Source organism: Macrotis lagotis, chromosome 2, assembly GCF_037893015.1.
Source record: "Macrotis lagotis isolate mMagLag1 chromosome 2, bilby.v1.9.chrom.fasta, whole genome shotgun sequence".
Lineage (NCBI taxonomy): Eukaryota > Metazoa > Chordata > Mammalia > Peramelemorphia > Peramelidae > Macrotis > Macrotis lagotis.
Window position 1 is genome coordinate 318,372,890 of NC_133659.1, and position 24,911 is coordinate 318,397,800.

Here is a 24,911-nt window from a genome sequence, read left to right on the forward strand (position 1 = left end):
AGCAGCATCCATATTAAGGGCTTGTAAGGCTTGGAATATAATATTCTGGAAGGCAAAAGAGCTTGGAAAACAACCAAGAATCAACTACACAGCAAAACTGAACATCTTCTTCCAGATGAACTTTCAACGAAATGGGGGAATTTCAAATGTTCTTGAAACAACCAGAGCTGAACAGAAAGCTTGATCTTCAAGTACAGGGCTCAGATGAAGCAGAGAGAGAGTGGACAAGAAGAGTAAATTATGAGGGATTTAATGATGATGAACTGCATGTATTCCTGCATGGAAAGATGATACAGATAATACTCATATGAACCTTTTCATTTATTAGTGCAGTTAGAAGGAGCTTTTATAGTTGAGACACAAGAAAGAGCTGAATTTGAAGGTATAATATATTTTTAAAAAGGAATCAATGAATGAAAAAGAAATGTACTGGGAGAAAGGAAAGGAGGGGTAGAATTAAATTAAGATATTTCATGTAAAAGAGTCAAGAAATAGCTTTTACAATGGTATGGAAGGCGGGGGAAGGTGAGGGGGATTGAGGGAGCCTTCATTCTCATTGGAAATGGCTCACAGAGGAAACACACACACAGACACATATATGTATATTTAATAGGGCATAAAAATCTAGAAAAAGAGGAAATGGGAGAAAGGGAACAGGGGGAAGGGAGGGGGGATAGGGGATAGAGGAGAAGGTAGGTCATGAGAGAGGGCAGTCAGATACAATACATTTTCTTTTTTACTTTTTGCAAAGTGGTGGGATTGGATGGCCTGTCTGGGACACAAGGCTGGGTGGGTGATGGGTCTCTGGGGTGGGATGTAGGCTTGGGACCCCTCCCAGGACCAGTGCTCTGTCCACTGTGCCACTCAGCTGTCCCACAGCAAACTTTTGAATATGGACAGAGTGAAAGGAGAGAGAAAATATAATAATTGGTAGTGGGGAGAAATGGATGGAGGGAATTCTTTTTTTTTTTTTTTAGGGTTTTGGGTTTTTTTGGCAAGGCAATGGGGTTAAGTGGCTTGCCCAAGACCACACAGCTAGGTAATTATTAAGTGTCTGAGGCTGGATTTAAACTCAGGTACTCCTGACTCTGGGGCTGGTGCTCTATCCACTGCACCACCCTAGCCATGGAGGGAATTCTAATCAGCAACATCAACTGTGGAAAAATATGGAAGCAATTTCTCCGATGGACTTAAGATAAAGAATGCAATTCACCCCAGAGACAGAGCCGATGGTAGTGGAAGACAGACTGAAGTACATTTTTTTCTTTCTTTCACTTTATTTCTCGTGAGGTTTTATTTTTGTGGGAGGATTATGTTTGCTCTAATAACAACACAATTTTAGTAAATGTGTAAAAAATGTAAATTATAAAAAGAGGAAATATAAAAAATAAATATAAGAAAGAAGAGAAATCCCTTATTGGGATCGAAGTTGTTTAAAATCTATCATTGTTACTGTCATGGCCAATACTGATTTAGCAATATATGAGATATATTTATATCTATTGGTAATGGAAATGCTTTTGTGATCATCTCTATCAACTCCTATGCTTTAGATTTGGAAGAGGTTTTACTGACTTTAGTCACCCATTTTGAGACATTCAAAATTGAATCTGTGGGAGTTGTAGTAATACCTGACTTTTAACAACCCATTTAGGGACTTAGCAAGGATACTGGATTAGTTTGATATTTCCTTCTCCAGTAGATTCATTTTGTCAGGTAATCTGAAGTTAAGTGACTTGCCAAAGACCACACAGCTATGAAGCATTTAAAGGCTGGATTTGAACTCCAGACTCCCTGACCGGAGGTTCAGGATTCTATCCACTGAGCCACCAACTGCCCTTCATTTTAAAAATGAGGAGACAAGTACAGAAAGGGAAGGTGACTTGCACAAAGTCACAAAGGAAGCAAGAAGTCAAGTTAAAACTCCAACTAGTTAAAGAAACTGTGCCAGTTGAGCATAAAAAAAAGGGAAGCTGAAGAAACATATGACGGCTCCTTCAAGTACACAGAGGGCAGTCCCCTGAAGAAGGATCAAACATATTTTATTATTCTCACAGGGCAGCATCAGAAGGACCCAGAGAAAAGCCAAAAAGAGGACAACTGAGGCCTGAGGTCAGAAAAGCCTTCTTCACAAAGTGGCCCCAAAGTGTAATGGGCTTCCTTGAGAGGCAGGGAGTTTTCCTCTTTGAGATCTCTGGGCACTATAATGGGGATTCTCTGCAGGCTTGAGTAGAGCAGGTACTTCCTGAGGTCTCTTCCAAATATCAGACTCTGTGATCCTGTAACCCCAGTTTCCCTGACTCCCAACTGAAGACACCATCCCCACCACCACACAACCTAAATGAGAACATACACACACACATTCATTCTCTCTCTCTCTCTCTCTCTCTCTCTCTGTGAGTTGAACCCTAATCTGTTGCTTGGTTCCTAGTGTATTATAATGGAAAGAGCTGGGCTGGGATTTAGAAGAGTGCTAGTTCTAATACTAATTATCTGCATGACCTTGGGGAAGTCATCAATCCTCCACAGACTTAATTCTCCTTCTTTATAAAATATGTCTGTCCTTTCCAGTTCTACAGTTTATAGATAAGTTACACAATCACAAAATAAAGCATGCAGGAGTGAGGGGCAAGAGAACCCAATATACCTAATTATGGGAAAGGCTCTAGAGAGTTACTGTCTCCTATTCAATAATCTAAACAAAGCTAAAGCAGAATTTCCCTGCAATGACCAGTTTTAGAGATAAGGGCCCCAGGTCAATCCCACGTATACACAGGAGTCCCAGGTCAAACCAAAGGGCCCACCCTTAGTACTTAGATCTAGGTCAATATAAGTTCCTGGAAAGCAAAGACTGCTTACATTTGTATTTCTATCCCTAATGCAAAGTACACACTGGGCACTTAATAAATGAACCCAGAGCAACCACCCTCCCATCCTGAAATGCAGCTGGCCTCCAAAGGGTTCCCCATCCCAAGAATCATGACATGGCCCCAGTGAGTCCTCTGTTCAATTCAATAAACCTTTGCTAAGTACCTACTAAGTACAGAATGTTTGGTTAGAGTCAGACTCTTCCTAAGCCACTTAGGTCATCAAAGCCCACAGTCCCAAGGTCACTGGAAAATTAAGATATATTCCAGTACAGAAAAAAATAGGCTGTGTATCTTACACCTACAGTTAAATGATGTTCAGTCCCAAAAACATCAACTTACTCCTCCTATCTTGCCTCTCCCAGGGGAAAAAAAAAATGTCATTCATGGATCTAGCATTTTGGGGGGAACAATAAAGTAGCATCATCACCAAGTGACTGACCTAAATTTCAGCTTTTCCTTAATAACCGGTCCCATTTTTTCCTTTATAACTTGGCATAGGGAGGTTCACAGTTTTCTATGAGAGTCATTTCAGTTACTTTCATGCAGCTGTGGTTTGTACTGAACACATGAATATCAAAGCTCTAAGTCTTTAGTGATAAATGAAAAAAATAGAATAAAGTTTTTGAGATATTAAGGGCCCTTTTACACTTTACACCTAAAGGCTGCTAAGGAAGCCTTCACTTAACCACTGTGACAACTTCATAGACTCCTAGCAAACAGTTGACCAGGGCATCATTTTGTGATTTACACAGCCCAGAAGAGAAGGCCAAAAATCTTTTAGGTTTCTTTGTATAAGAAACCCCCCCAAAAGCATTCCCACCATGAACACAGAGAACACAAGCCTACATATTAAGGAAAGTAAATATGACTCTAACCTATATATCAACTACTATCTCAAAGAAAGACATTGCCCCCAAAAGTTGGGAATAACGATCATCAGCATTTCTCTCCTTTAAATTTTTTTAAAAAATCATTTGGAAAGGGGAATATTACCTGAGGGCAAGGAATTCAGACAAAATGCCCCTATTCCTGATGAAAGCAAGTGGTCAGTTGCCAGGGTCTCTTTAGATGCCTCTGGTTCTCATGATTAGGAAATGCACAGCAAACAGATCTCCACCACAGCCAGCAGGGGTCGCTGCAGGGAACGGGACACAGGGGGCACACAAAGGATCAAGTTTATAGGGAAGGGAGAAGAGGAATGATACAAGGATGAAAAAAAGTTTTAGCTGTATGAACTGAAAACAGCAACAGTCAATTGCATTGCTTTGTATCATGTAGAACAGAAATCTGCTGAAACTGTAAGATGTGTCAACAAAACTCCTCTGCTGCCTTCCAAGGGGCCACCCCAGGCACCATGCCAGCCTTGCCCCTGGCAGCAGGACTGCCCATGCCTGGACGAACCCCAGCAGGGTTTTCACACTGGAATCTCAGAGCAGATCCCAATGGTACTTTACCAAAAGTTCTATTTTACTGAAAAGTAGAAAGGAAAGAGAAAGTGATTTACAGCAGAGGAGGAGAATGTTAGACCTTGCAAGTGCCAGCCTAGGAGGCTGTATCCTGGACTGGCCAGGGGACCAGCAGAGAAGCCTGGGCCCATCTACAATCCACCACTCTCCTAATGGAGAGGTTCTTTGGGAGGAACGGGTCCTGCCCTGAGCCTGGATGGGTCTCCCTGCCAGCTTCACACATTCACAGCTCTCCTTTATTATTATTATTATTATTATTATTATTATTATTATTATTATTATCACCATTATCATCATCATCATCATCATCATCATCATCATTATCATCCATGGTTCTGACTTCAAAGAAGTCAGAAAGCTAAAAGAATGAGAATTATTAGATAGGTACAGAAACTGGGTCTGAACCTGGGATTTCATGATATGGAGAATATCCGGGGGAGTAAACCCCCTTCTCTATGGTTCTGAGTCTTCGGGGCCACCTAGAACTTCGAAAGGTTAAGGGATTTCCCAATAGACAACCAAGTCGGGATATGCTGGAACTTAAACCATGGTTTTTGGCTGAGGCTTTATAGCACAAAGTCACACTGCCTTTCTCAAATCATTCTGAAACTACATTTTTATCACAAATATTTGCAAGATAAAAGTTTACTTTTTTCAAAATAAAATCAGCAAAATCAAGATATATATGCCCCCCACTGTATCTCCATTAGCATCTTGGACAGTCCCTTATATATAGACACTCAGGTGGATCCTCAACTTTCTTGCCTTTTACTCTCAATTCTGCAATTTGGTTTTAACCTCATCATTCCAGCGAAAGCTACCAATGACCTCTTTACTGCCAAATCCTTGCTCAGTTCTCATTCTTTCTAACCTCTGTCCTTTGGACATTGTTAATCACTGTCTCTTACTTAATATTCTTTTCTCACTATGTTTTTGGGTCCCTGCCTTCTCCTACCTCACTGCTTCTTCTCAGTCTCCTTTGCTGGATCTTGATCCAGGCCATTCCCTCAAACTATGAGCATCCCAACAGGGTTTGGTTCTAGACCCTCTTCACTTCTCCTATGCTAATTGTGATCTGATCAGCTCCCATAGATTCAATTAGTTATGTAGAGGATTCTCTGATCTACCTACCCAGACCTACCCTTTTTGCTAGCCTCCAGTCTCAGTAATTTCTATCCCTCCTTATTGGACCTCTCAAATCAGATATCCAGGAAACATCTTTCCCTCCAACAAACCCTGCATTCTTCCCATCTCCCTCCTTCTCTCCTCTCCAATGACACAACTGTATCCAGGTCTTCATTATCTTCCTATAACAGCCTGCTGGGTGGTCACCTTGTCACAAATTTCTGCCCTCTCCATTCATTCTCCAATCAACTGTCAAAGAGTTATTCCTAAACACATCATACACATGCAAATTTAAGTGCATCTCTGGGATTAAATATAAAGTCTTATTTTGCATTTAAAACCCTCACCTCCATCTTCTCCATTTTCTTACATCTTATACCCTTCCTTTCTACATACCCTGAGATTCAATGATACCACACTTCTTGCTTTTCTTCAAGAGACACAACATCTATGGGCATTCTCATTGGCTGTTGCCCATGCCTGAAATTCATTCCTTCCTCACTCCCACTTTCTGAATTCCTTCAAGTCCCCACACAAACCCCACTTTCCACAGGAAGCCTTTCCTGATTCTCCCTTAATTCCAGTTCCTTCCTTCTGGTGATTATCTCCTTTTAATTCTATATAGGTCTTGTTTATACATAGATATTTGTATGTTGTCTCCTCCATTTAACAGTGAACTCCTGGAGATCAAAAGCTGTCTTCTTCTTTCTTTGCATTCTCAAAATGCCTATCAGGGAACAGAAACTTGTTTACACACACACACACACACACACACACACACACACACACAAAAACATACACATACACATACATTTTATTGACTGACACAGGTATTTAATAAATGTTTAAATTATCAATTCAACATATTGAAAATTTTTTCCCCCTTGAAGAAACTCCTCTCTGCCTGCTCAGGAGTTCTAAGTTTAGGGCTAAAGAGATCAGTTATTGGTACAAAGTTGGAATTAATGGAGTAAGCCTCTGGGAACAGGGGGAAAACCGTCCAGTACCTAAGGAGGAACAAACCCACCCAACTTGGAAACAGTGGATCAAAGCTTTCGGGCCAATCAAAGGGCATAGGACTGTGAGTGGACCCTGCATGTCTAGCCTGCATAACACAGGGAGAACAATCTTTAAAAAAAAAATTAAGCTGTAATTTCATATAACAAAAGGAAAGCAGAATTTCATTTACAGAAATGCATTGCCCACTTTGATGAAATAGATTTATTTCATAATTATAGGATATCAGTATAAGGGGATACTCTTACTAGTAGTGCTAAATGGAGGTTAGCTATTTTCACCAAGAAAAATAACATGGAAACGGCCTTTGTATATATAAATTCCAAGTCTAGATAAATAACTGGTGTAGAAATCTTCATTATTAAATACTATAAATACTTTTAAAAAAAATCACTTGTCACTTCATCAAAAGGAAGTTGAAAAACAGAAAGCATGAAACCACAGGAGTCAATTTAGTAGTACTATAATCTATAGAGCCAAATACCTTCATCTTCACCTAATCTAACCTTAATCAAAGGTATACACACACACACACACACACACACACACACACACACACACACAAAGTCTGAAGATGATAACTCACAATTATAAAATGCTGTTTTCAAGTTTAAAAGCTCTTTCCTCAAAATAGCCCTGTGGGATAGGTAATTATTACTCATATAATTCCCATTTTAAAGATGATAAAACTGAAGACAAGTACCTTGGCCAGTAGCACAAAGCTGAGTATTAGAAATGATATTTTAAACAGACTCCAAATCTGGTATTGCTCCCACTGCACCAAAGCAGCTCCTGTTTAGTCCCTATTAATCTATTTAACAAATTTAACAAATTCTTAGATAGATAACAAAGATGGGGAGGTGAGGAGCAGAAGGCCTAAGAGATAAAGATTTTGCCCTCAATCTAGCAGGGAGGGTTTGTAAGAAATGCATTCATAGAGGAGGTCAAAACAGAAAATCAAGGTGAAAGTAAAAATCATTTCTTACCAGGGGAGAAAGAAAGAAGATGGTCAAAGGAGGTGACCTGAACTGTGCCCTGGGGGGAAAAAGAGGAAGAGTCTAGTAGGAGTCTAGATGGAATCTATTCCAGATATGGAGGACAATGAGTACAAATAAGGGTAATGCAGGCAAGATGCAATCTTCTGCTAATTATCACCAAACAGTTGTATTAGGTGACTAATGCAAAACTGAGTTGCACTGTAGTTTTTTTTTTTATCAGTGATAAAAGTCACAAATCTAAGCCATCTAATCCAATTTCCTCATTTTAGAAATGAGGTAACTGAGCCACAGAGAAAATAAGTGACTTGCTCAAGATTAAAACACAGGTCCTCTAACTCAAAATCCAATACTACACTGATTTCAAAATCCTTTGTGAGTGTTAAGAAAAAAGTTATAATCATTGCATCAAAAATTGCATGAGAATGAGATCAAGATCTATTTTTTGAAAGTTTTGAGGCAGTATTGTGTCAACAAAATGTAGTGTTGGAATGAGGAAGCACTGAGTTCAAGTCCTGTCTCTGACATATGCTAGCTGTGTGCCCATGGGAATGTCACTGGACCTCAGGCAGGGTTAGAAAGTACAGAGAAGCTGTAAGTCTTGCAATGATGGAAATTTCCACACAGGAGATGCATACTCCAATGAAATCCTAGGGTTAAAGAGCCCCTATTCAAATAGAGAGACAAATAAAGCATTTATTAAGTGCTGACTATGAACCAAGAGAATAACAAAATGAGATAGTCTCTACTATTTATCAGGAGCTTACATGCAGGTAAATGGTGTCACAATGGCTAAACCTTTAGTACTAGAATTGGAAGATGTGAATTCAAGTCCTACCTTAAACACAGGTTGTATCACCCTGGGTAAGTCTCTGAGCCCCTCTAACCTAAGATGCCTAGTTTGTAAGAGGGGATCAGTAACAGCACCTACCTCTCAGAGTTGTTTTGAAGATGAAGTGAGGTAATATTTGTAAAATGTTTTGCAAATCTTAAAGCAATAAGTGCATGCTAAGTCAGCATCCTCATATGGGAAAAGACAACACATAAAAGAAGCTGAAGAACTAATAAGGAAAAGAATACTCATATGGAGGCAATGCAGCTGGCAAAGAGGAAAGATTCAAAAAAAGTCATCAAGTGAGTGAAGAGAAGCATGGGATAGGGAGAGGAGAGAGAGAACCACGGCTGGGGCCCCTCTTGAAGTGGTTGTGACAGATAAATACAGAAAAGGGTAAAGATGAGGAGGAAGGAAGATAGAAAAGGGAGAAAGAGGGAAGGATCCAAATAGCTTATAACTCTAGCTAAAAAAAATTCAATATCAAAAAAATAAACTTATGAAATCAATAAAATGTATGAGAATACTCCATTTATACAAAGATTCATCCCAGTAGCCCTTTAAAAAGGATAAGTTTATTAGCAAAGAACTGGAAAGTGAGGGGATGCCCATCAATTGGGGAATAGCTGAACAAATTGTAGTATATGATTGTGATGGAATACTACTGTACTTTAAGAAATGACAAGCGGGGGGCAGCTAAGTGGCACAGTGGATAGAGCACTGGCCCTGGAGTCAGAAGTACCTGAGTTCAAATATGACATCAGACACTTAAATAATTACCTAGCTGTATCTTGGGCAAGTCACTTAACCCCATTCACTTCCTTTCAAAAAAAAAGAAAAAAAAAAAGAAATGACAAGCAAGATGGTTTCAAAAAACCTGGAAATATTTACATGAATGGATTCAAAATGAAGTAAACAGAACCAGGAAAGCACTGTACAAAGTAACAGCCACATTGTATGATGATCAAGTGTGAATGATTTAGCTATTCTCAGCAACACAATGACCTAAGGTAATTTTTAGGGACTTGATGCCATCCACTCGCTGATAGAAAACTGATGGGCCCTAAATGTAGAACGAACTTTTCTTCACTTTCACTATTTTTCTTGATTTATTATCTGTGAGAAAGAATCAAGTGTTTTGTTTCCACAAGTTTGAGAGGATATTGCCAGAACCTCACAGATGTCTGTGAAGGTATTACATTACAAAAGCTAGAATGACTGGTCTTTGAAGAAACTCAAAAGATGCCAACCTTTTAAAAGAAGAAGAGAGTGAGACAAAAGGAAAGGTGATTAAATGAATCACTTTGCACCTTGTCAGGGGTTGAATGAGGGTCAGTGTTATTGTCCTTTGCACCTATTCAAGAAGGCTACTATTCCTCCTCTGTGCTCATTAGTATAGTGAGAAAGGCAGGGAAAAAAATGTATGGAGGTGACTGTATCAGTTAGATTGTGACCCCAGTCAATGACTGGCACTAAAGGGGGAGGAACAAGCTTTCCAAACTGCATGTAAGACCAGTCTTGCCATGATTCAGCAACCCTCTTCCCTTGAGAGAGATGGTCCTTTTATTAAGATATCTTAAGAACAGTCATTTTAATCATTCTGAACTAAGAAATTATGAGCCATTGATAACATCCATCCATCCATGCATCCATTTATTTATTTAATTATCTTTTATTTACTTTTGGCAGCATGGCTAGCATAGCAATGTGTTTTCTATAATTTCAAGTATAGAATGGATTTCACATTTCTTGCTTTCTCCATGAGTGAGGAAGGAAGAGAATTTGGACAAAAATATAGATAGATACAAACCTGTTTTTTTTTAAATTATATTTAAAACATGTTTGGATTTATGTAGCATCTACTGGACTAAATGAGTCACACCTGGGCTTGTATTTTTTTTTTTAGGTTTTTTTGCAAGGCAATGGGGTTAAGTGGCTTGCCCAAGGCCACACAGCTAGGTAATTATTAATTGTCTGAGACCAGATTTGAACCCAAGTACTCCTGACTCCAGGGCCGTGCCTTATCCACTGCACCACCTAGCCACCCCTGGACTTGTATTTTCAAAAGAATGTCATGAATTCTTTAGTGATTCTCTGACATTATGAAAAGGAAATTAGTATCTATTAATAACTTTTCATTAAAAAGAAATATTCTTAATAAGCCACAGTTCCATTTTTTCATGTCCTCAAAAAAGTGTAGCAATACTATTATGACTATAATTTCTAATTATACCATTTGGTATTCTTTAAGGTAATATGAAAATTGCTTTTAATGTAGAATGATACACATACAGAGGCATAAAGACAATGTTCATGAACAAAATGTCGGTATTTCATATGTATTATTGATTACCATATAAAATGTGACAAAGCAACATACTTTTGAAAAGCACCTGCTCCTTCCCTCAAATCATTTATTTGTCTGCTTTTTAATATTATTTCTAAACAAGTCATATACAGAACACAATTCTGACATTAAGAGATTTATCTTTGGTAAGACAGACTGTGTATGTAACCAAATATACATACTTTACAACAGGTAGCTAGGTAATGCAGTGGATAAAACAAAGACCCTGGAGTCAAAAGAACCTGAGTTCAAATCCGGCCTCAGACATTTGACTCTTACTAGCTGTGGGACCTTGGGTGAGTCATTTAACCCTGACTGCCTCACATCCAGGGCCATCTCCAATTGTCCTGATCCATATCTGGTCACTGGACCCTGATGGCTTTGAGGAGAAAGAGAGGTGGCGACTTAGCATAGCCACTCATCATTCAAATCCCTGTCATGGCATCACCTCCTTTGGGAAGTGATACTTTACATCAGAAGCCAGCTATAATTCAGAAGGTGTGTGTGTGTGTGTGTGTGTGTGTGTGTGTGTGTGTGTGTGTGTGTACCCTGGCAAATCTTCATTTATTTGTTTTTATATTTTACATATAATATATATCCATATATATTATGTAATATATTATACACACACAAAGAGAATGAGAGGGGGGAAGGGGGAGAGAGGGGAGAAGAGGGAAAAAGAGAAGGGAGAGAAAGAGATCTTTACAATTTTAAGTGCTAGGAAAACATTATAAAATATACCTTAAATGACCTTAAAAATATGTGGCTAAGAAAGAACTTCAGTCTCCCGGAGGCAGCCCCAGGGCGCTAGGAGCTGCAGCTCCCCGCAGCAGCAGGGAAGTTTCCTGAGCTACACCCCGGGGAGCACCAGGCAAAAATTGAGGGGACCTCTGCCAGAGCGAGCACATGGAGCCCAGCCCTCAGGGCACACAGCAAGCAGCACAGCCAGGGCAGCCTAGTTCCAGGAAACAGAAGCAGGCAGAGACCAAGCAGGAGCCCCCAGGACATGAACATATTGAGCTGAGGGAAGGGAGTGAAGAGAGACTGTGGAGCTCTGTCCTCTGCCCCTGGAACAGGACTCTGGGGCTCTGACCACATTCAGATCCTGATCCCAGTCTAGGCCCCGCCATAGAACAGCAGGGCCCCCCCCACCTCAGCCCTGTGGTGGGGGGGGGGGGGAGCTTATGGTCATTCACAGACCAGGAGGGAGGACAGAACCTCACACACTGAGACCCTTGTGGGAGTGTCCCAAAAGCTCAGGAAGCACCCCCAAACCAGGCCCAGGCTGGGAAAATGAGCAAGCAGAGAAACAAGAGGAACACCATTGAGAAATATTTTGCAAATGAGCCCAAGAAGGATCAAAATACTCAATGTGAAGATGAGGAAGCACAAGCTCCTGCATCTAAAGACTCCAAGAAAAACAGAAATTGGGCTCAGGCTATGACAGAGCTCAAAAAAGACTTTGAAAATCAAGTGAGGGAGTAAGAAGAAAAACTGGGAAAAGAAAAACTGGGAAGAGAAAGGAGAGAGATGCAGGAAAAACATGAAAATGAAGTCCGCAGCCTAGTCAAGGAAATCCAAAAAAATGCTGAAGAAAATAGCATGCTAAAAACCAGCTTAAGTCAAATGGATAAAACAGTTCAAAAAGTTATGGAGGAGAAGAATGCTTTAAAAAGCAAAATTGGCCAGATGGAAAAAGATGATAAGAAAACTCTCTGAGGAGAACAAATCCTTCAGACAAAGAATAGAACTCAGGGAGACTGATGAATTTATGAGAAACCAGGACTCAATACTTCAAAACCAAAAAAGGGAAAAATTAGAAGAAAATGTGAAACATCTCAATTGAAAAAACAACTGATATGGAAAACAGACTTAGGAAAGATAATTTAAAAATTATTGGAATGCCTGAAAGTCATGATCAGGAAAAGAGCCTTGACATCGTTTTCAAAGAATTACTACAGGAAAATTGTCCTGATATTCTAGAAGCAGAGGGCAAAATAGAAATGGAGAAAATCCACCGATCCCCCCGAGAGAGAGATCCCCAAAAAGCAACTCCCAGGAATATTATAGCCAAATTCCAGAACTCCCAAGTCAAAGAGAAAATATTACAAACAGCCCGAAGGACACAGTTCAAATATCGTGGAGCTGCAATCAGGATCACACAGGACTTAGCAGCAACTACACTGGAAGGGCTTGGAATATAATATACCAGAAGGCAAAAGAGCTTAGAATGCAGCCAAGAATCAACTACCCAGCAAGGCTGAACATCCTCTTCCAGGGAAAAAGATGGACTTTCAATGAACCAGGGGAACTTCAAACATTCCTGTTGGAATGGCCAGAACTGAACAGAAGGTTTCATCTTCAGATACAGGACTCAGGTGAAGCATGGAGATTGGAGGAGAGGTGGGGAAATATGAGGGACTTGACGAACTGCATGTATTCCTGCATAGAAAAATGACACTGATAAGACTCATATGAACCTTCTCAGTTAATAGAGCAGGTAGAGAGAGCTTTTATAGTTGAAGCACAGGAGAAAGCTGAATTTGAAGATAAAATATGGGGTAAAAATGGAATCAATAGGAAAAAGGGAAATGTAATAGGAGAAAGAAAAAGGAGAGGGGGAATAGGCCAAGATATTTCATATAATAAGATTTTTCTTTATTACAATGAGCTATTGCAATGATATGGAAGGGGGGAGGCAAGGGGGAATGAAGGAAACTTTGCTCTCATCAGAGGTGGCTAGGAGAGGAAACAGCAAATATACTCAATGGGGTATAGACATCTGGAGTAAGAAGGAGGTGGGGCAGGGGGAAGGGGTGGGGATGTGAATAAAGGAGGAGAGGATGGACCATGGGGGGACAGTGGTCAGATATATCACATTTTCTTTTTTACTTCTTGCAAGGGGCTGCGATTGGAAGGCCTGTCCGGGACCATAGGGCCAGGTAGATTCTGGGCCTAAGGGGTAGTATGGGGGCTCAGGGCCTCTTTGCCCCAGGACCAGGGATCTGTCTGCTGCGCCACTCAGCTACCCTACAGCAGAGTCAGAGTGAAAGGAGAGAGAAAATAAAGTACATGGTAGTGGAGAAATAAGAAAGGAGGGAGTTGCGATCAGCAATGGCAACAGTGGAAAAATATGGAAGTAACTTTTGCCATGGACTTACCATAAAGAATGTGATCCACCCATGACAGAGTTGTTGGTGTTTCAACAAAGATTCAAGCACATTTTTTATTATTATTATTTTTGGGGGGGTGCAGGGCAAGTGGGGCTGGGTGGCCTGCCTGGGGCCACATAGCAGGGTGATCGTCGGGTGTCTGAGGCCAGATTTGGACCCGGGTGCTCCTGGCTCAAGGGCCAATGCTCTGTCCACCACCCAGCCACCCCTACTATTATTACTATTTTATTTTATTTTGGGTCCTTTTTTTTTCTTTTTTGGTTTTTGCAGGGCAGTGGGGTTGGGGTGGCTTGCATGTCACACGGCTGGGTGATTGTTGGGTGTACAGGGCCGGACATGGGCTCCGGTGCTCCTGGCTCCAGGGCTGGTGCTCCATCCATTGCGCCACCTGGCCATAGCTACAATTATTACTATTATTTTTTTTATTTTAATTTTTTTCTCTCCCCTTTACTTTATTGCTCAAGCGTGTCTATATTTTTTGGGGGAAGGGGGTATTTCGTTTACTTTTAAACAAGAATATTTTATTAATGTATAAAAAACATTAGTTGTACAAAATGAGAATATTAAATTAAAAAACATATGGCTAACCTATTATTCATGCAAACTAAATACATATTTAGCTGTTTAAAAATACTTGAAATGACGATGTGCATACCCTCATACACACCTGTGTGTGCACACACATGCATGCGTGCACACACACACACACACACAGTCTAACAGTGAGAGCCATTCCCAAGCTTGCTGGGGCCCCAGCTGACTTCATCTGGGCCTGAGGGAAGTAGGGGACTTCTTACTGAGGAGATGCCCAGATGCCCCTGCTCCCTACCCTGCCCTCTGACATTCCAATTCCTGATTCCCTTCTATCACCTCCTTACCACTAGATAAGACACAGGCACAGAACATCCCAGGGTGAGTTGGACTCTCTGGATGTCATTTCTCCATAAGAGCAGGAGCTATTTTAATCTCTTCAAAGCCTAAGAGGTACCTGGCACTTGATAAATACTCATGGACTGATTGCTCAAACAAGACTAGAGAGGAGAGAAAGATCAATTCAAAAAACATTTACTACATTCAAGGTGACTAAGATTACTTTGGCAGCAACAGAAACCAACAATGTGCGAGACGATAAGGATGAAAAAAAAGAAAAACAATAGAATTCAGTCCTCAAGAATTTCCAGTCAGTTAAGAAGATGAGATGGATGACCAATAATCTGAATACAAGGTAAATTCGAAGGACAGAGGCAATGGAGGATACTAATGAAAAGCCATTCTTGGAGCTAAGACCTGGCTTTAGTTTCTGCTTGTGTGTGTGTTGGGTGACTCTGGCCAGGTCATTTAGCCTCTTAATCTCGAGCACATTCTAAGACCCAAAGCTGCAGAACAGAAGTCAATCTTCATGAAAGAAAGAGGTTTCTCTCCAAAGGTTACTTACACCAATGAATATACAGGGTCCTACTTTACCCCACCCGACACCCCTCAAAAAAAAAATTAGAATAAGAGATCTATATAGAAGAGATCAAACAAAAGTTTCAATTTTAAGGGAAGTCACTTCTGACAGGAGGCAGGGCAGGCCACAGAGGGGAAAACCTCAAGGAAGAGGTCAGAATTGAGATAAGCTTTGAAGGAACCACAAGATTTTTACAAAAGATTATGTGGGTATAGATTGTGCAATGAGCACACAGGATGAGACTGGGGAGAAAGGAGGATGATTAAAACTGAATGGAAGAAGGTAGTTTGTAAAATAAGCCTCACAATGGAGCCTGGAAGGGAATCATGGAAGAGTTTAAAGGCCATAATGAGCTTGGCAATGAGTCACTGGAACATTTTTGATTGGGACAGTGGCTTAATCAGATACACTCTTCTCCCTTCTCTTCCTCCTCCTTCCCCTCTTTCCTTCTTCCTGTGTTAAAAAGATTACTTGGTCAACATGGTTAAGAATGGTTTTAATGTTTGTGGTAGCAAAGAATTGGAAATTAAGTGGATGTCCTCAATTGGGGGATGGCTTAACAAACTGTGGTCTATGTATGCCATGGAACACTATTGTTCAATTAGAAACCAGGAGAGATGGTAATTCAGTGAAACCTGGAAAGATTTGCATAAACTGATGCTGAGAGAGATGAGCAGAACCACAAAAACATTGTACACCCCAACAGCAACATGGGGGTGATGGTCAACCTTAATGGACTTGCTCATTCCATCGATGCAACAATGAGGCACAATTTGGGGGTTTCTGTGATGAAGAATACCATCTGTTTCCAGAAAAAGAATTCTGGAGTTAGAAAAAAGACCAAAGATTATTACTTTTAATTTAAAAAAAAAGTCTGTGTATTATGTAATTTTGCTACCTCTTACACTTTATTTTTCTTCCTTAAGGATATGATTTCTCTCTCATCACATTCAACTTGGATCACTGTATACCATGGGAACAATGTTAAGACTAACAAACTGCCTTCTGTGGGGGATGGGGGGAGGGAAGGGGGATTGGGGGAAAATGTAAAATTCAAAATAAATAAAATCTTTCTAAAAAACAAATAGCTTTGAGCTCAAAGTAAAAGCACAAAGACAGAAAGCTCTTACAACATCTCTTATCTGTAAAAAAGTTAATAAGGTTTTGAATTAGTAAGATGTTAGTGGGAATAGAAAGACCACAATAGATTCAAAATACATTTATAGTGGTATACAAATGGATTAAACAAAACAAAATAATTAAAAGTATTATCTTATGCAATATATCTTGTAACTTTTTAATGCCTTAAAAAAACCCTTCATATGTAATATCCTTTTGCTGCAATCACTTGTTTTAAAGATGATTCAACCCTTCGTTCCCTAGATTCTGACACATTGCCATTTGAACACATTGGATATTAATCATACCCCTGATTTAGAGTCCTTTTCCCAAGTCCTGCCATCATCCTAACCTATAAGTTTTCAATGGAGTTTAAATCAGAAGTATTCCCAGATCACTGAGGCAGATTTATCTCCATCTCTTGGATAAAATTCTTACTTAATCTCTGTTGATGCATGGCCCAACACCAAGGTAGGGTTGCCATATTCCATCTCCATTTGGGAATTTCTGAGATTACAGAAGCCCTGAATGGAGGGAAACAAGATATCCAAGTCCAGTGAAAGCAAAATATTCTCCAAAATCTTAATTAAGTAGACATTTTTTATCTGATAAAGATTCCCAGATCTTACAGGATTACCTGAACTTCTTTTGACAAGTTTGTGTGTGTGTGTGTGTGTGTGTGTGTGTGTATCTTTTTTTAAGGTTTTTTTTTTTGCAAGGCAATGGGGTTAAGTGGCTTGCCCAAGGTCACACAGCTAGGCAATTATTAAGTGTCTGAGTCCGCATTTGAACTCAGGTACTCCTGACTCCAAGGCCAGTGCTCTATCCACTGAGCCTCCTAGCTTGTATATACACACACACACACACACACACAAACATACATATCTCTGAATGAAAACATGATTTTCATTAGTCTAAATTATCTTTTTGCTCCAGTTTTTTGTTCTGTCTTACCAAACATAAGTGTTTCTTCCCTGCATTTCAGTTAGCTCATCTATTAAAAAGCTGGGTTTGGATTAGGTTAGAATATAGGAAGTTCTGGACCCTGGGCAAATCATTTAATTCCTCTAGGTTTCAATTTTCTCATGAATAAAATGGGCAGGCCAATAGTACCAACTTCCCAGGAATAAAATGAGATTATCTGCATAAAGCACTTTGTAGAACTTAGAGGTCTAAATACATGCTAGTTGGTATTATTATCTTGTGCCATATGAGGGCAAGAATGATTTGTCTCTCTATCCCTAGCATGCAGGTGTTTCATACTTGATGAGCTGAGCTTCCTCTTGATACCAGAGGCTAGGGAAATGGATGAGATGACCCAGTTGGCAGACAAGATGCTTTAACTTGCCCCGATAGGTACTATCTTCAAAGATTTCAAGATGTCCTTCTCCTCACGCCCTCAGAGAAAATGTTTCCAATCCTTATGGACTCAGTGGGATTCCTTTAATGTCTAGTAGTCCAAGCCAGCTAATGTTGTATAGGACAGAGACCTGGGCCTGGAGTGAGGAAGTTCAAATCCAGACTCAAGACACTTAATAGTTGTGGGATGCTAGTCACTTCCTCTTGATCTGCCTCAGCTTTCACAACTGTATAATGGAGTGAAGGATGACACAAGCTTCACAGAGTTGCTATGTGGATCAAATGAGATACCATCTGTCCAGTGCTAAGCCCAGGGCCCTATCCAGAGCAGGTGTATCAGTAGGAGATGCTTTGGTATTGGGTGGGTGTGAAGAGTCCCAGTTGTCTGGGGCAGGAGGCTAAACTAGGGCTTCTTACCATCTTCACATGCTTCCCAGGCTCCTTGACCAATGATGGGCAAAATAAACCAACAAGTATTGATTTACTGATACAATGCCTTAAGGTTGGCAAAGTAAACAAGCCAAACCAACTACCATTTCTTCAGCACGATGATGTCCCAGGCTAAGGGTTGGGAATCAAAGGTCAAGAAGAAAGAAAAACACTCCTCCCTCCCTATTCCAATGGGAGAAGACAGAAGGTAACAGGAAATGGTGTAGGGGGCATGGGAAGAGAGGAAAGGGGCACCTATGTAGGGACTCAGAGAAAAAGGAGCACAGCCTGGTGAGGAATGAAGACTTTTTCTATCTAATTTTATCTGATCCTCACAACAACCTTGTGAGACAGGGTGACGACCATCCCTATTTTACAGATGAGGACATTCAGGATGAGAGAAGTCCAAGGCCTTCCTCAAGACCAGACAGCATGAATCAGATCTTTCATGTCCCAGCCATCATGGCCCCTTCCACCCTCCCCAGAGGGCCCCTTGGAAACAAAAGCCCTATCTGCCCAGACAGTTCAGATTTCACACTCAAATTTCACCAGCTGATCTATCTTTATGGTGTGGTAGCAAAGAGGCTTATAGTTAAGGCTCAAGGCCATTTCAGGAGCCAAATGGTGAGATCTAATTGCCACTCAAAATAAACAAATTATAGGGTATGGGAGTCATTGGGGGAGTGGGGAGGGAAAGGCCCTTGGGGGGAGAGTAGAGATCCAGTATGCCAAACAATTCTTTTAAAAATTTCACCCCTTTCCTCGCAGAACCCCAACATAGAACCTGTACAATGGGTATTTCATATATATATATATATATAATGTCCCATCTTAGTTACTACCTAAAAAGGGATAAGGGATAGTCTTTCCTTCCAGTCTGATTTAAATGACCTTGAAAAAGTAAGTCATTGGTAAATTCCCCAAATTGACTCCACTGGACCACACCCTCAATTATTCTGAAACTTTTTTCAATACTTTGATGGAAAAAAGCTTAAGCCCTCAGTGAAGAAAATGTCTCTAGGGGGGTAAGGAAGGTGTAGTATTTGGCTGACACTGAAACTTCCTTACTGTAGGGAATGGTTCTTAATTCTCACTCTCACTTCCACAGTCAAGTCCTTTCCTGACTGTGGATCAGCAGAATTCAACATAATCCTCCAACTTAAGCTTCTGGATTTCACTTCCTCTCCCCAACAACACTCTTAGCCTTTGACTTGTGCAGTGACTGAGTCATCGAAAGGCCTCTTTGGGTTCAGGGCACAGTCCCTAAAAGCCAAGAGCTCTGCAGGGAGCAATGCATGCAATACCATGTATGAGTTCATTTCCATTTTCCTAGCCAAGAATCCAACTTTTCCAAAACCTTTATTGACAGCCAAAGAAGCTTCCTCTAAAGCAACCTTTGTGTCAGTGCAGGTCCCTTCTCTCACTCACAATAGTTGAAGGATGCCCTGTGGCTCTATGGACCATCCCTCCCCTTTATCCCATTTCTACCAGATGTACTATGAAGTCACTCCAATCCAATAGCCAATACATAACCAGAGGGGAAACCAATAAATAGATGGAAGAGTAAGATGGAATGAAGATGATGAAATCAAGGGCTCAGTATAAGAAGGCTCTCCTCTCTGCCTCTAAGAGTAGTAACTGGACACAACAGCAGTGGACGTATAGAGGCACAGTGTTGTGATTTCTTTCACCATCCAGCTCTGGAGCAGGGATACCAAGGGAATAATCTGAGTTGGGAGTTGGGAACTGAGTTGGGAACTAGCAGGGGAAGGACTAGGGGAACCAGATGGTGCAGTAAAGTCACAGAGTGTAGAGTGTAGAGGACTTGAATAAGCACATTTTCCCTTAGTACTTTCCATGGTGCTCTGACAAAACAGAGAAGTTACCAAACCACAGGTTTCCCTGAGCTCCCATCCCCATTTCTTAGCAACACTCTCCTGCCACGGCCCAAGGGAAGTAAGTGCATCTGTCTTGAATCACGAGGGTACCTGGGTGGGAAGGACATTGCATTTCAGTGTTCAGTCCAGGCTCAGTCACCTACACACTGTGCTATCCTGGACAGGTGAGTTTAAAAGGGCTTTTTCAGCTTCAGTTTCCTGATACAGGAAAAAGAGGGGGTTGGATTCAATGACTTCCAAGGACTCTTCCAGATTTAGATCAGAAATCCTAAGAAGTATCTTCACCACAAATTATACATAGCTTAAGTAAATCAGAGGACCACAGTCTCAAGTGACTTACTGAGTTTGCCACAGATTTATACTATCAGTCAAGCACTGCCTCTTCCAGTCTTCCCCCCCAACCCAGCCAGTATCAATGCCAGCTCTCCCTCCCGCTATAAGAAGCCCCTTGGTTTTAGAGGAGGGTCCTATTTTGATTGGGGCACATCTTACTTCTAGGAGCAGCTGATCCTTAACTCACAAACCTGCAAGTGTCACCTTTGATATATCTGATCCAGGTGTCAATCCCTGATCTTCAGAGATGTAAAGATATTTGGGTTTCTGAGAGGGTTCAGAGTCTTGGTAAAGGAGATTCCAAACTAGATTTACATCAAGATTGATTGATTAAAGCAATCATTAAATGAGAAAGTGGAACTAGAGCAAGGGTTCTTAATGTGGTGTCTGTGAATAAATTTCAGAGGGTCTGTGAGTTTGGATGGGGAAGTTATTGTATCTTTCTTTCAAAATAACAGCTCTCCTTTGAAATCCTCTTTATTTTGTCATAGACATTTAAAAGCATTGGTCTAATGAGGGGACCATGGGTATCACTAGACTTCCAAAGGGGTGCCTGGAAAAAAAAAAAGGATGTCTAGATTATCTTTCATTTCTTTCACACTTCTCAACTTCTGTGAATATAACAATTATGACAATAGTTGGCACTGATTAACTAATACTGACAAAGTACTTTCCACATCTTATTTCTTCCTCACAATGATCCTAGGTGGGGAGGGGAGAGGGAAGAAAGTGAAATTACTAGTCCCTTTTACACAAGAGGCACAGAGAGGTTACCTAGGGTTATACAGCTAATTTAGCTAGATTAATTTGAGGCTACTGGGATACTATAACTACATTTCTCTAGGGTCACAGAATTAATAAGTGTCTGAACCAGGATTTGAACTCAGGTCTTTCAGTACAGTACAGTTAGGAGGTACGATAGAGCACCAGGCCTAGAGTCAAGATGACCTGAGTTCCAATCTAGTCTCAGACACCTCCTAACTGTATGACTCTAGACAAGTCACTTAACCCTCTTTACCTCAGTTTCCTCATCTGTAAGTTGGAGTTGGAGAAGAAAATGGTAAATCACTCCAGTATCTCCTCCAAGAAGACTCCAAATGGGCTCAAGAAGAGTCAGACACAAAAGAATTGATGAAACTTTCAGTTCTGCATTCTAATCCATTTCAATTTTTATAACCAAACCAGCAACCTAATTCCTCCTACTAAAAGTACATACAGAATAGCAATGGAGCCAATGAATCACATATAAGAACTTAAATGACTGAAATGTTTCAGTTGCAGAAACTCATTACAAATCATGATAAAATTATTAGAGATCACACAGGTTAAAAAGTAACCTCAGGGCACAATCCTGAACACATGGATATTGTGTTGCTTTGCCAAAGCAACTACCACCTTTGTCCTGGAATGTGTGGCAATAACATCTGACTTGAATCACATCTAAACATCAAATCAGAAGAAAAACAAAAATCTCAGTTTAATGATAGTTAGCTTCTTTTCACCAAGGAATTCTGAAATGGGTTTTGGACTCCTTACACGTTTTTAAAATGTATGAAACTCTGAATAAAAAAATGTCCTTTCGCTCTCTCTCTCTCTCTCTCTCTCTCTCTCTCTCTCTACATATATATATATACATATATACATATATATACATATATTTTATATGTATATATTACACACACACATATATATATCCATCAAAGGTCATACTATATGTACTCTCTTATGCTACTGTCTTATTTTATTTTTGATTTGACTAGGACATCTTTGTACTGAGTAGCTATTTCTACTCTCATATTACACTCTTCAGAACTCTGATCATTTTACAGATTTAGAAATTTAAAATTCGTTTAAAACAGCTAGCAAAGTAGCTCATTCAAGCTGAATTAGAGAGAAACTTTTATTCTATGTATATACAAGATTTGTTTATCTTCATGAAAGTTTTAATTTGAATGATAGGCTTGACAGATTTGAATTTGAGGTATTCACTTGTCCGTGGATAAAAGGAAGTAGCAGCATTCAGGATTGCTCTAATAAAACTCAATGAGTGGCTTCTGAGTAATGACTTGGAACAAGGTTATTCAGTCCTCTTTAAGAGACAAATATGGGGAAGCTAAGCAAGAAATAAATTGCCAGCTTGCCTGAGTCATTCCTGACTATAACCACATTATGAAATGGAAAAAATGACAACTCTTGGCTTTATCACCATAGATGCCAAAATCCAAAAGTAAGAGCCCAGGCTTTTAGGAACTTTTTGTTACCTAAGAATGAAGTCAAAATCAAGGGCATCTTGGTGCCTTGGGTTATTGGCCTCCCACAAAACTGTTGGTGAAAAATAAGCACATGCATTAATGAATGCATACTTTGGAAAACTGAACCCTAATAAGGAGTTTGGTTAGTAAACATCAACATTAACATCTGACCAAGAAAACATTCCAAGCTACTGCTTACAGGAAATCATTGCCTCATTTCCAAGAGGCTGTCATTAAGTGAACCCTTTCCAAAGGGGGTGGAGGACACAGCATGGTATGTATAGTGAAAAACCTTCAGAAAACCAAACCCAACCAACTCAAGTCACATGGAAAATCAAAAGGTCAGTGGGACAAGGTCATTGATCACAAGACTTAAAAGTGAAAAACGGAGCTCAGCAATCACCTAGTTCGGCCTCCCTCTTCATTTTACAGAAGAGGAAACAGACCTTAAGCAGAGAAATGACTTGCCCAAGGGCACAGGAGTGGTAGAGAGCAAAATGCCAATTCAATCTCAAAGAAACACAATTTCTGAGCTGAAGAGGAAAGCAAAGTCATTTTAGTATAAAGACTCTCTAAAAAACAATTCTCTTTACAGGATCCCCAACCCAAACAAGTAGTCACCAAGTCTGTTACTTCTGATGAGTGAAAAAGCCATTTGGCCCTGCAATAACCAGCTTCCTTTTAGAAAGCTGTGTTTTCTTTAAGAAGCTGCCCCTGGTTCTGTCCCCTGACACCAAGCAGGCCAAGTCCAACCCTTCAATCTCTTGAAGCCGGTTCTCACATCCTGTCTTTCAGCGGGCCATCACAAGGCATGACACGGCGAAGCTGGCCAAGCTGCAGGGACCCCGGCCTGAAATCCTGCATTTTTTCCCTCCTTTGCAGCTATCCCTGGGGCCTGGACGGCACTCCCTTTTCCATCCCCTACTTTCCTTACATTGCTCAGCTCTGGAGACAGCTGTCATACAAGACCTAGCCCAGTCCCATCAGTAGCTGATGATTCCCGACCTCTGCCGCTGCTTTGAATTTCCTTCCAACATAGTGTTTTTCATTGAAAAGTATTTCTGTGCCAAAATCTGTATGTATATATATATATATATATATATTTATATATCTGAATTCACCCCCCTCCTCCCTGTTTGTATAGGCTTCTGAGGACCCCAATTACGTGGGATAATGATCCCCAAGCTTGCTAGTATTTTTCAATGAAAAGCATTTCTGTCCCAAACTTTGCATATGTGTCTCTGAGTTTCAGGCGTCACCATGCCCCTTCCTCCGGGGTGCAGAGACTTCTACTAATGGACCCCAGTGACCCCAAAACTTGTTTCCCTTCTCCTCTGCCTCCCAGGGTCTTCCTCTTCCTCTCCCCTCCCATTTTTCTCTGCCGGGCTCTCTGGATCGGGGGGGGGGGGGGTCCTCACAGCATTTCTTTATTGACTGATTCCCATCTGTCCAGATCGCTCCCCTTCTGGGGGGACCCCTGGAAGGCCGGCGATCCTGACTTGTTTCCCGGAAGGAAAGGCCGCTGAGATTCGGGGCTGCCCGGGGCCCCGAGCCCCCCGGGGGTCCCCCGGCTAAATGCCTTCTGGAAGGTCACCGGCTCCCGGAAGGGCCCCTCGGGGGCTCCGGGCCCCGCCGGGATGAATGACTGAAGCACCCCGAGGCCCTCCGCCCCCGCCGCCTTGGGGGTCCTCTCGCCCTCCTTACAGACGCGCCCCCAGACCCGAACTCGGCCCGCGGAGGGGCGCGGGCCGGCATCCCCGCGGCGAGGGGCTCCCCCGCACCGACCTGGACAGGTGCTTGAGGATCTGCTTCTTGATGAGCCCGGCCATGGCGGGCGGAGAGGGCCGCGCGCCGCAACCCCGCGCCCCCGCCTCGCGCCTCCGCCGGCCCGAGCGCAGCCGCGGGCCCAAGGCGAGCCCCGAGGCCCCGGCCCCCGCGGCCCCGCGGCCGCCGCCGAAGCTGCCACCGGCGCCGCCGAGGGACGGGCTGGCTCATCCCAGCTCAGGCCGCCGCCGCCGCCGCCGCCGCCAGCGCCATCTTGACTGCACCATCACCTGAGACCCTTGGGGGAAGAGCGACCTCTCGGGGGCGGGGCTTCGGGGCGGGGCTACCGCAGACGCGGGGAAAGGATAGGCGGATCCAAGGGAGGGGTGTGGCTACGAGAAGAGGGGCGTGGCTACGGGAGACAGGGAGAGGAGAGGCTGGTCCGAGGGTGGGGGTGTGGCTAAAAGAGAGGGGCGTGGCTA

The 24,911-nt window shown here is 41.6% G+C and overlaps 1 protein-coding gene across 1 annotated transcript in view; it reads right to left on the reverse strand.

Moving 5' to 3' along the window:
- Positions 1 to 24,543, reverse strand: part of BLTP3B (bridge-like lipid transfer protein family member 3B) — a 91,496-nt gene extending 66,953 nt beyond the window's left edge. The window contains exon 1 of the mRNA XM_074226656.1: positions 24,451 to 24,543. Within this exon, the coding sequence (XP_074082757.1) occupies positions 24,451 to 24,494 (44 nt within the window). The 5' untranslated portion in view covers positions 24,495 to 24,543. The remainder of the gene's footprint in view (positions 1 to 24,450) is intronic.
- Between the last annotated feature and the right edge of the window lie 368 nt (positions 24,544 to 24,911).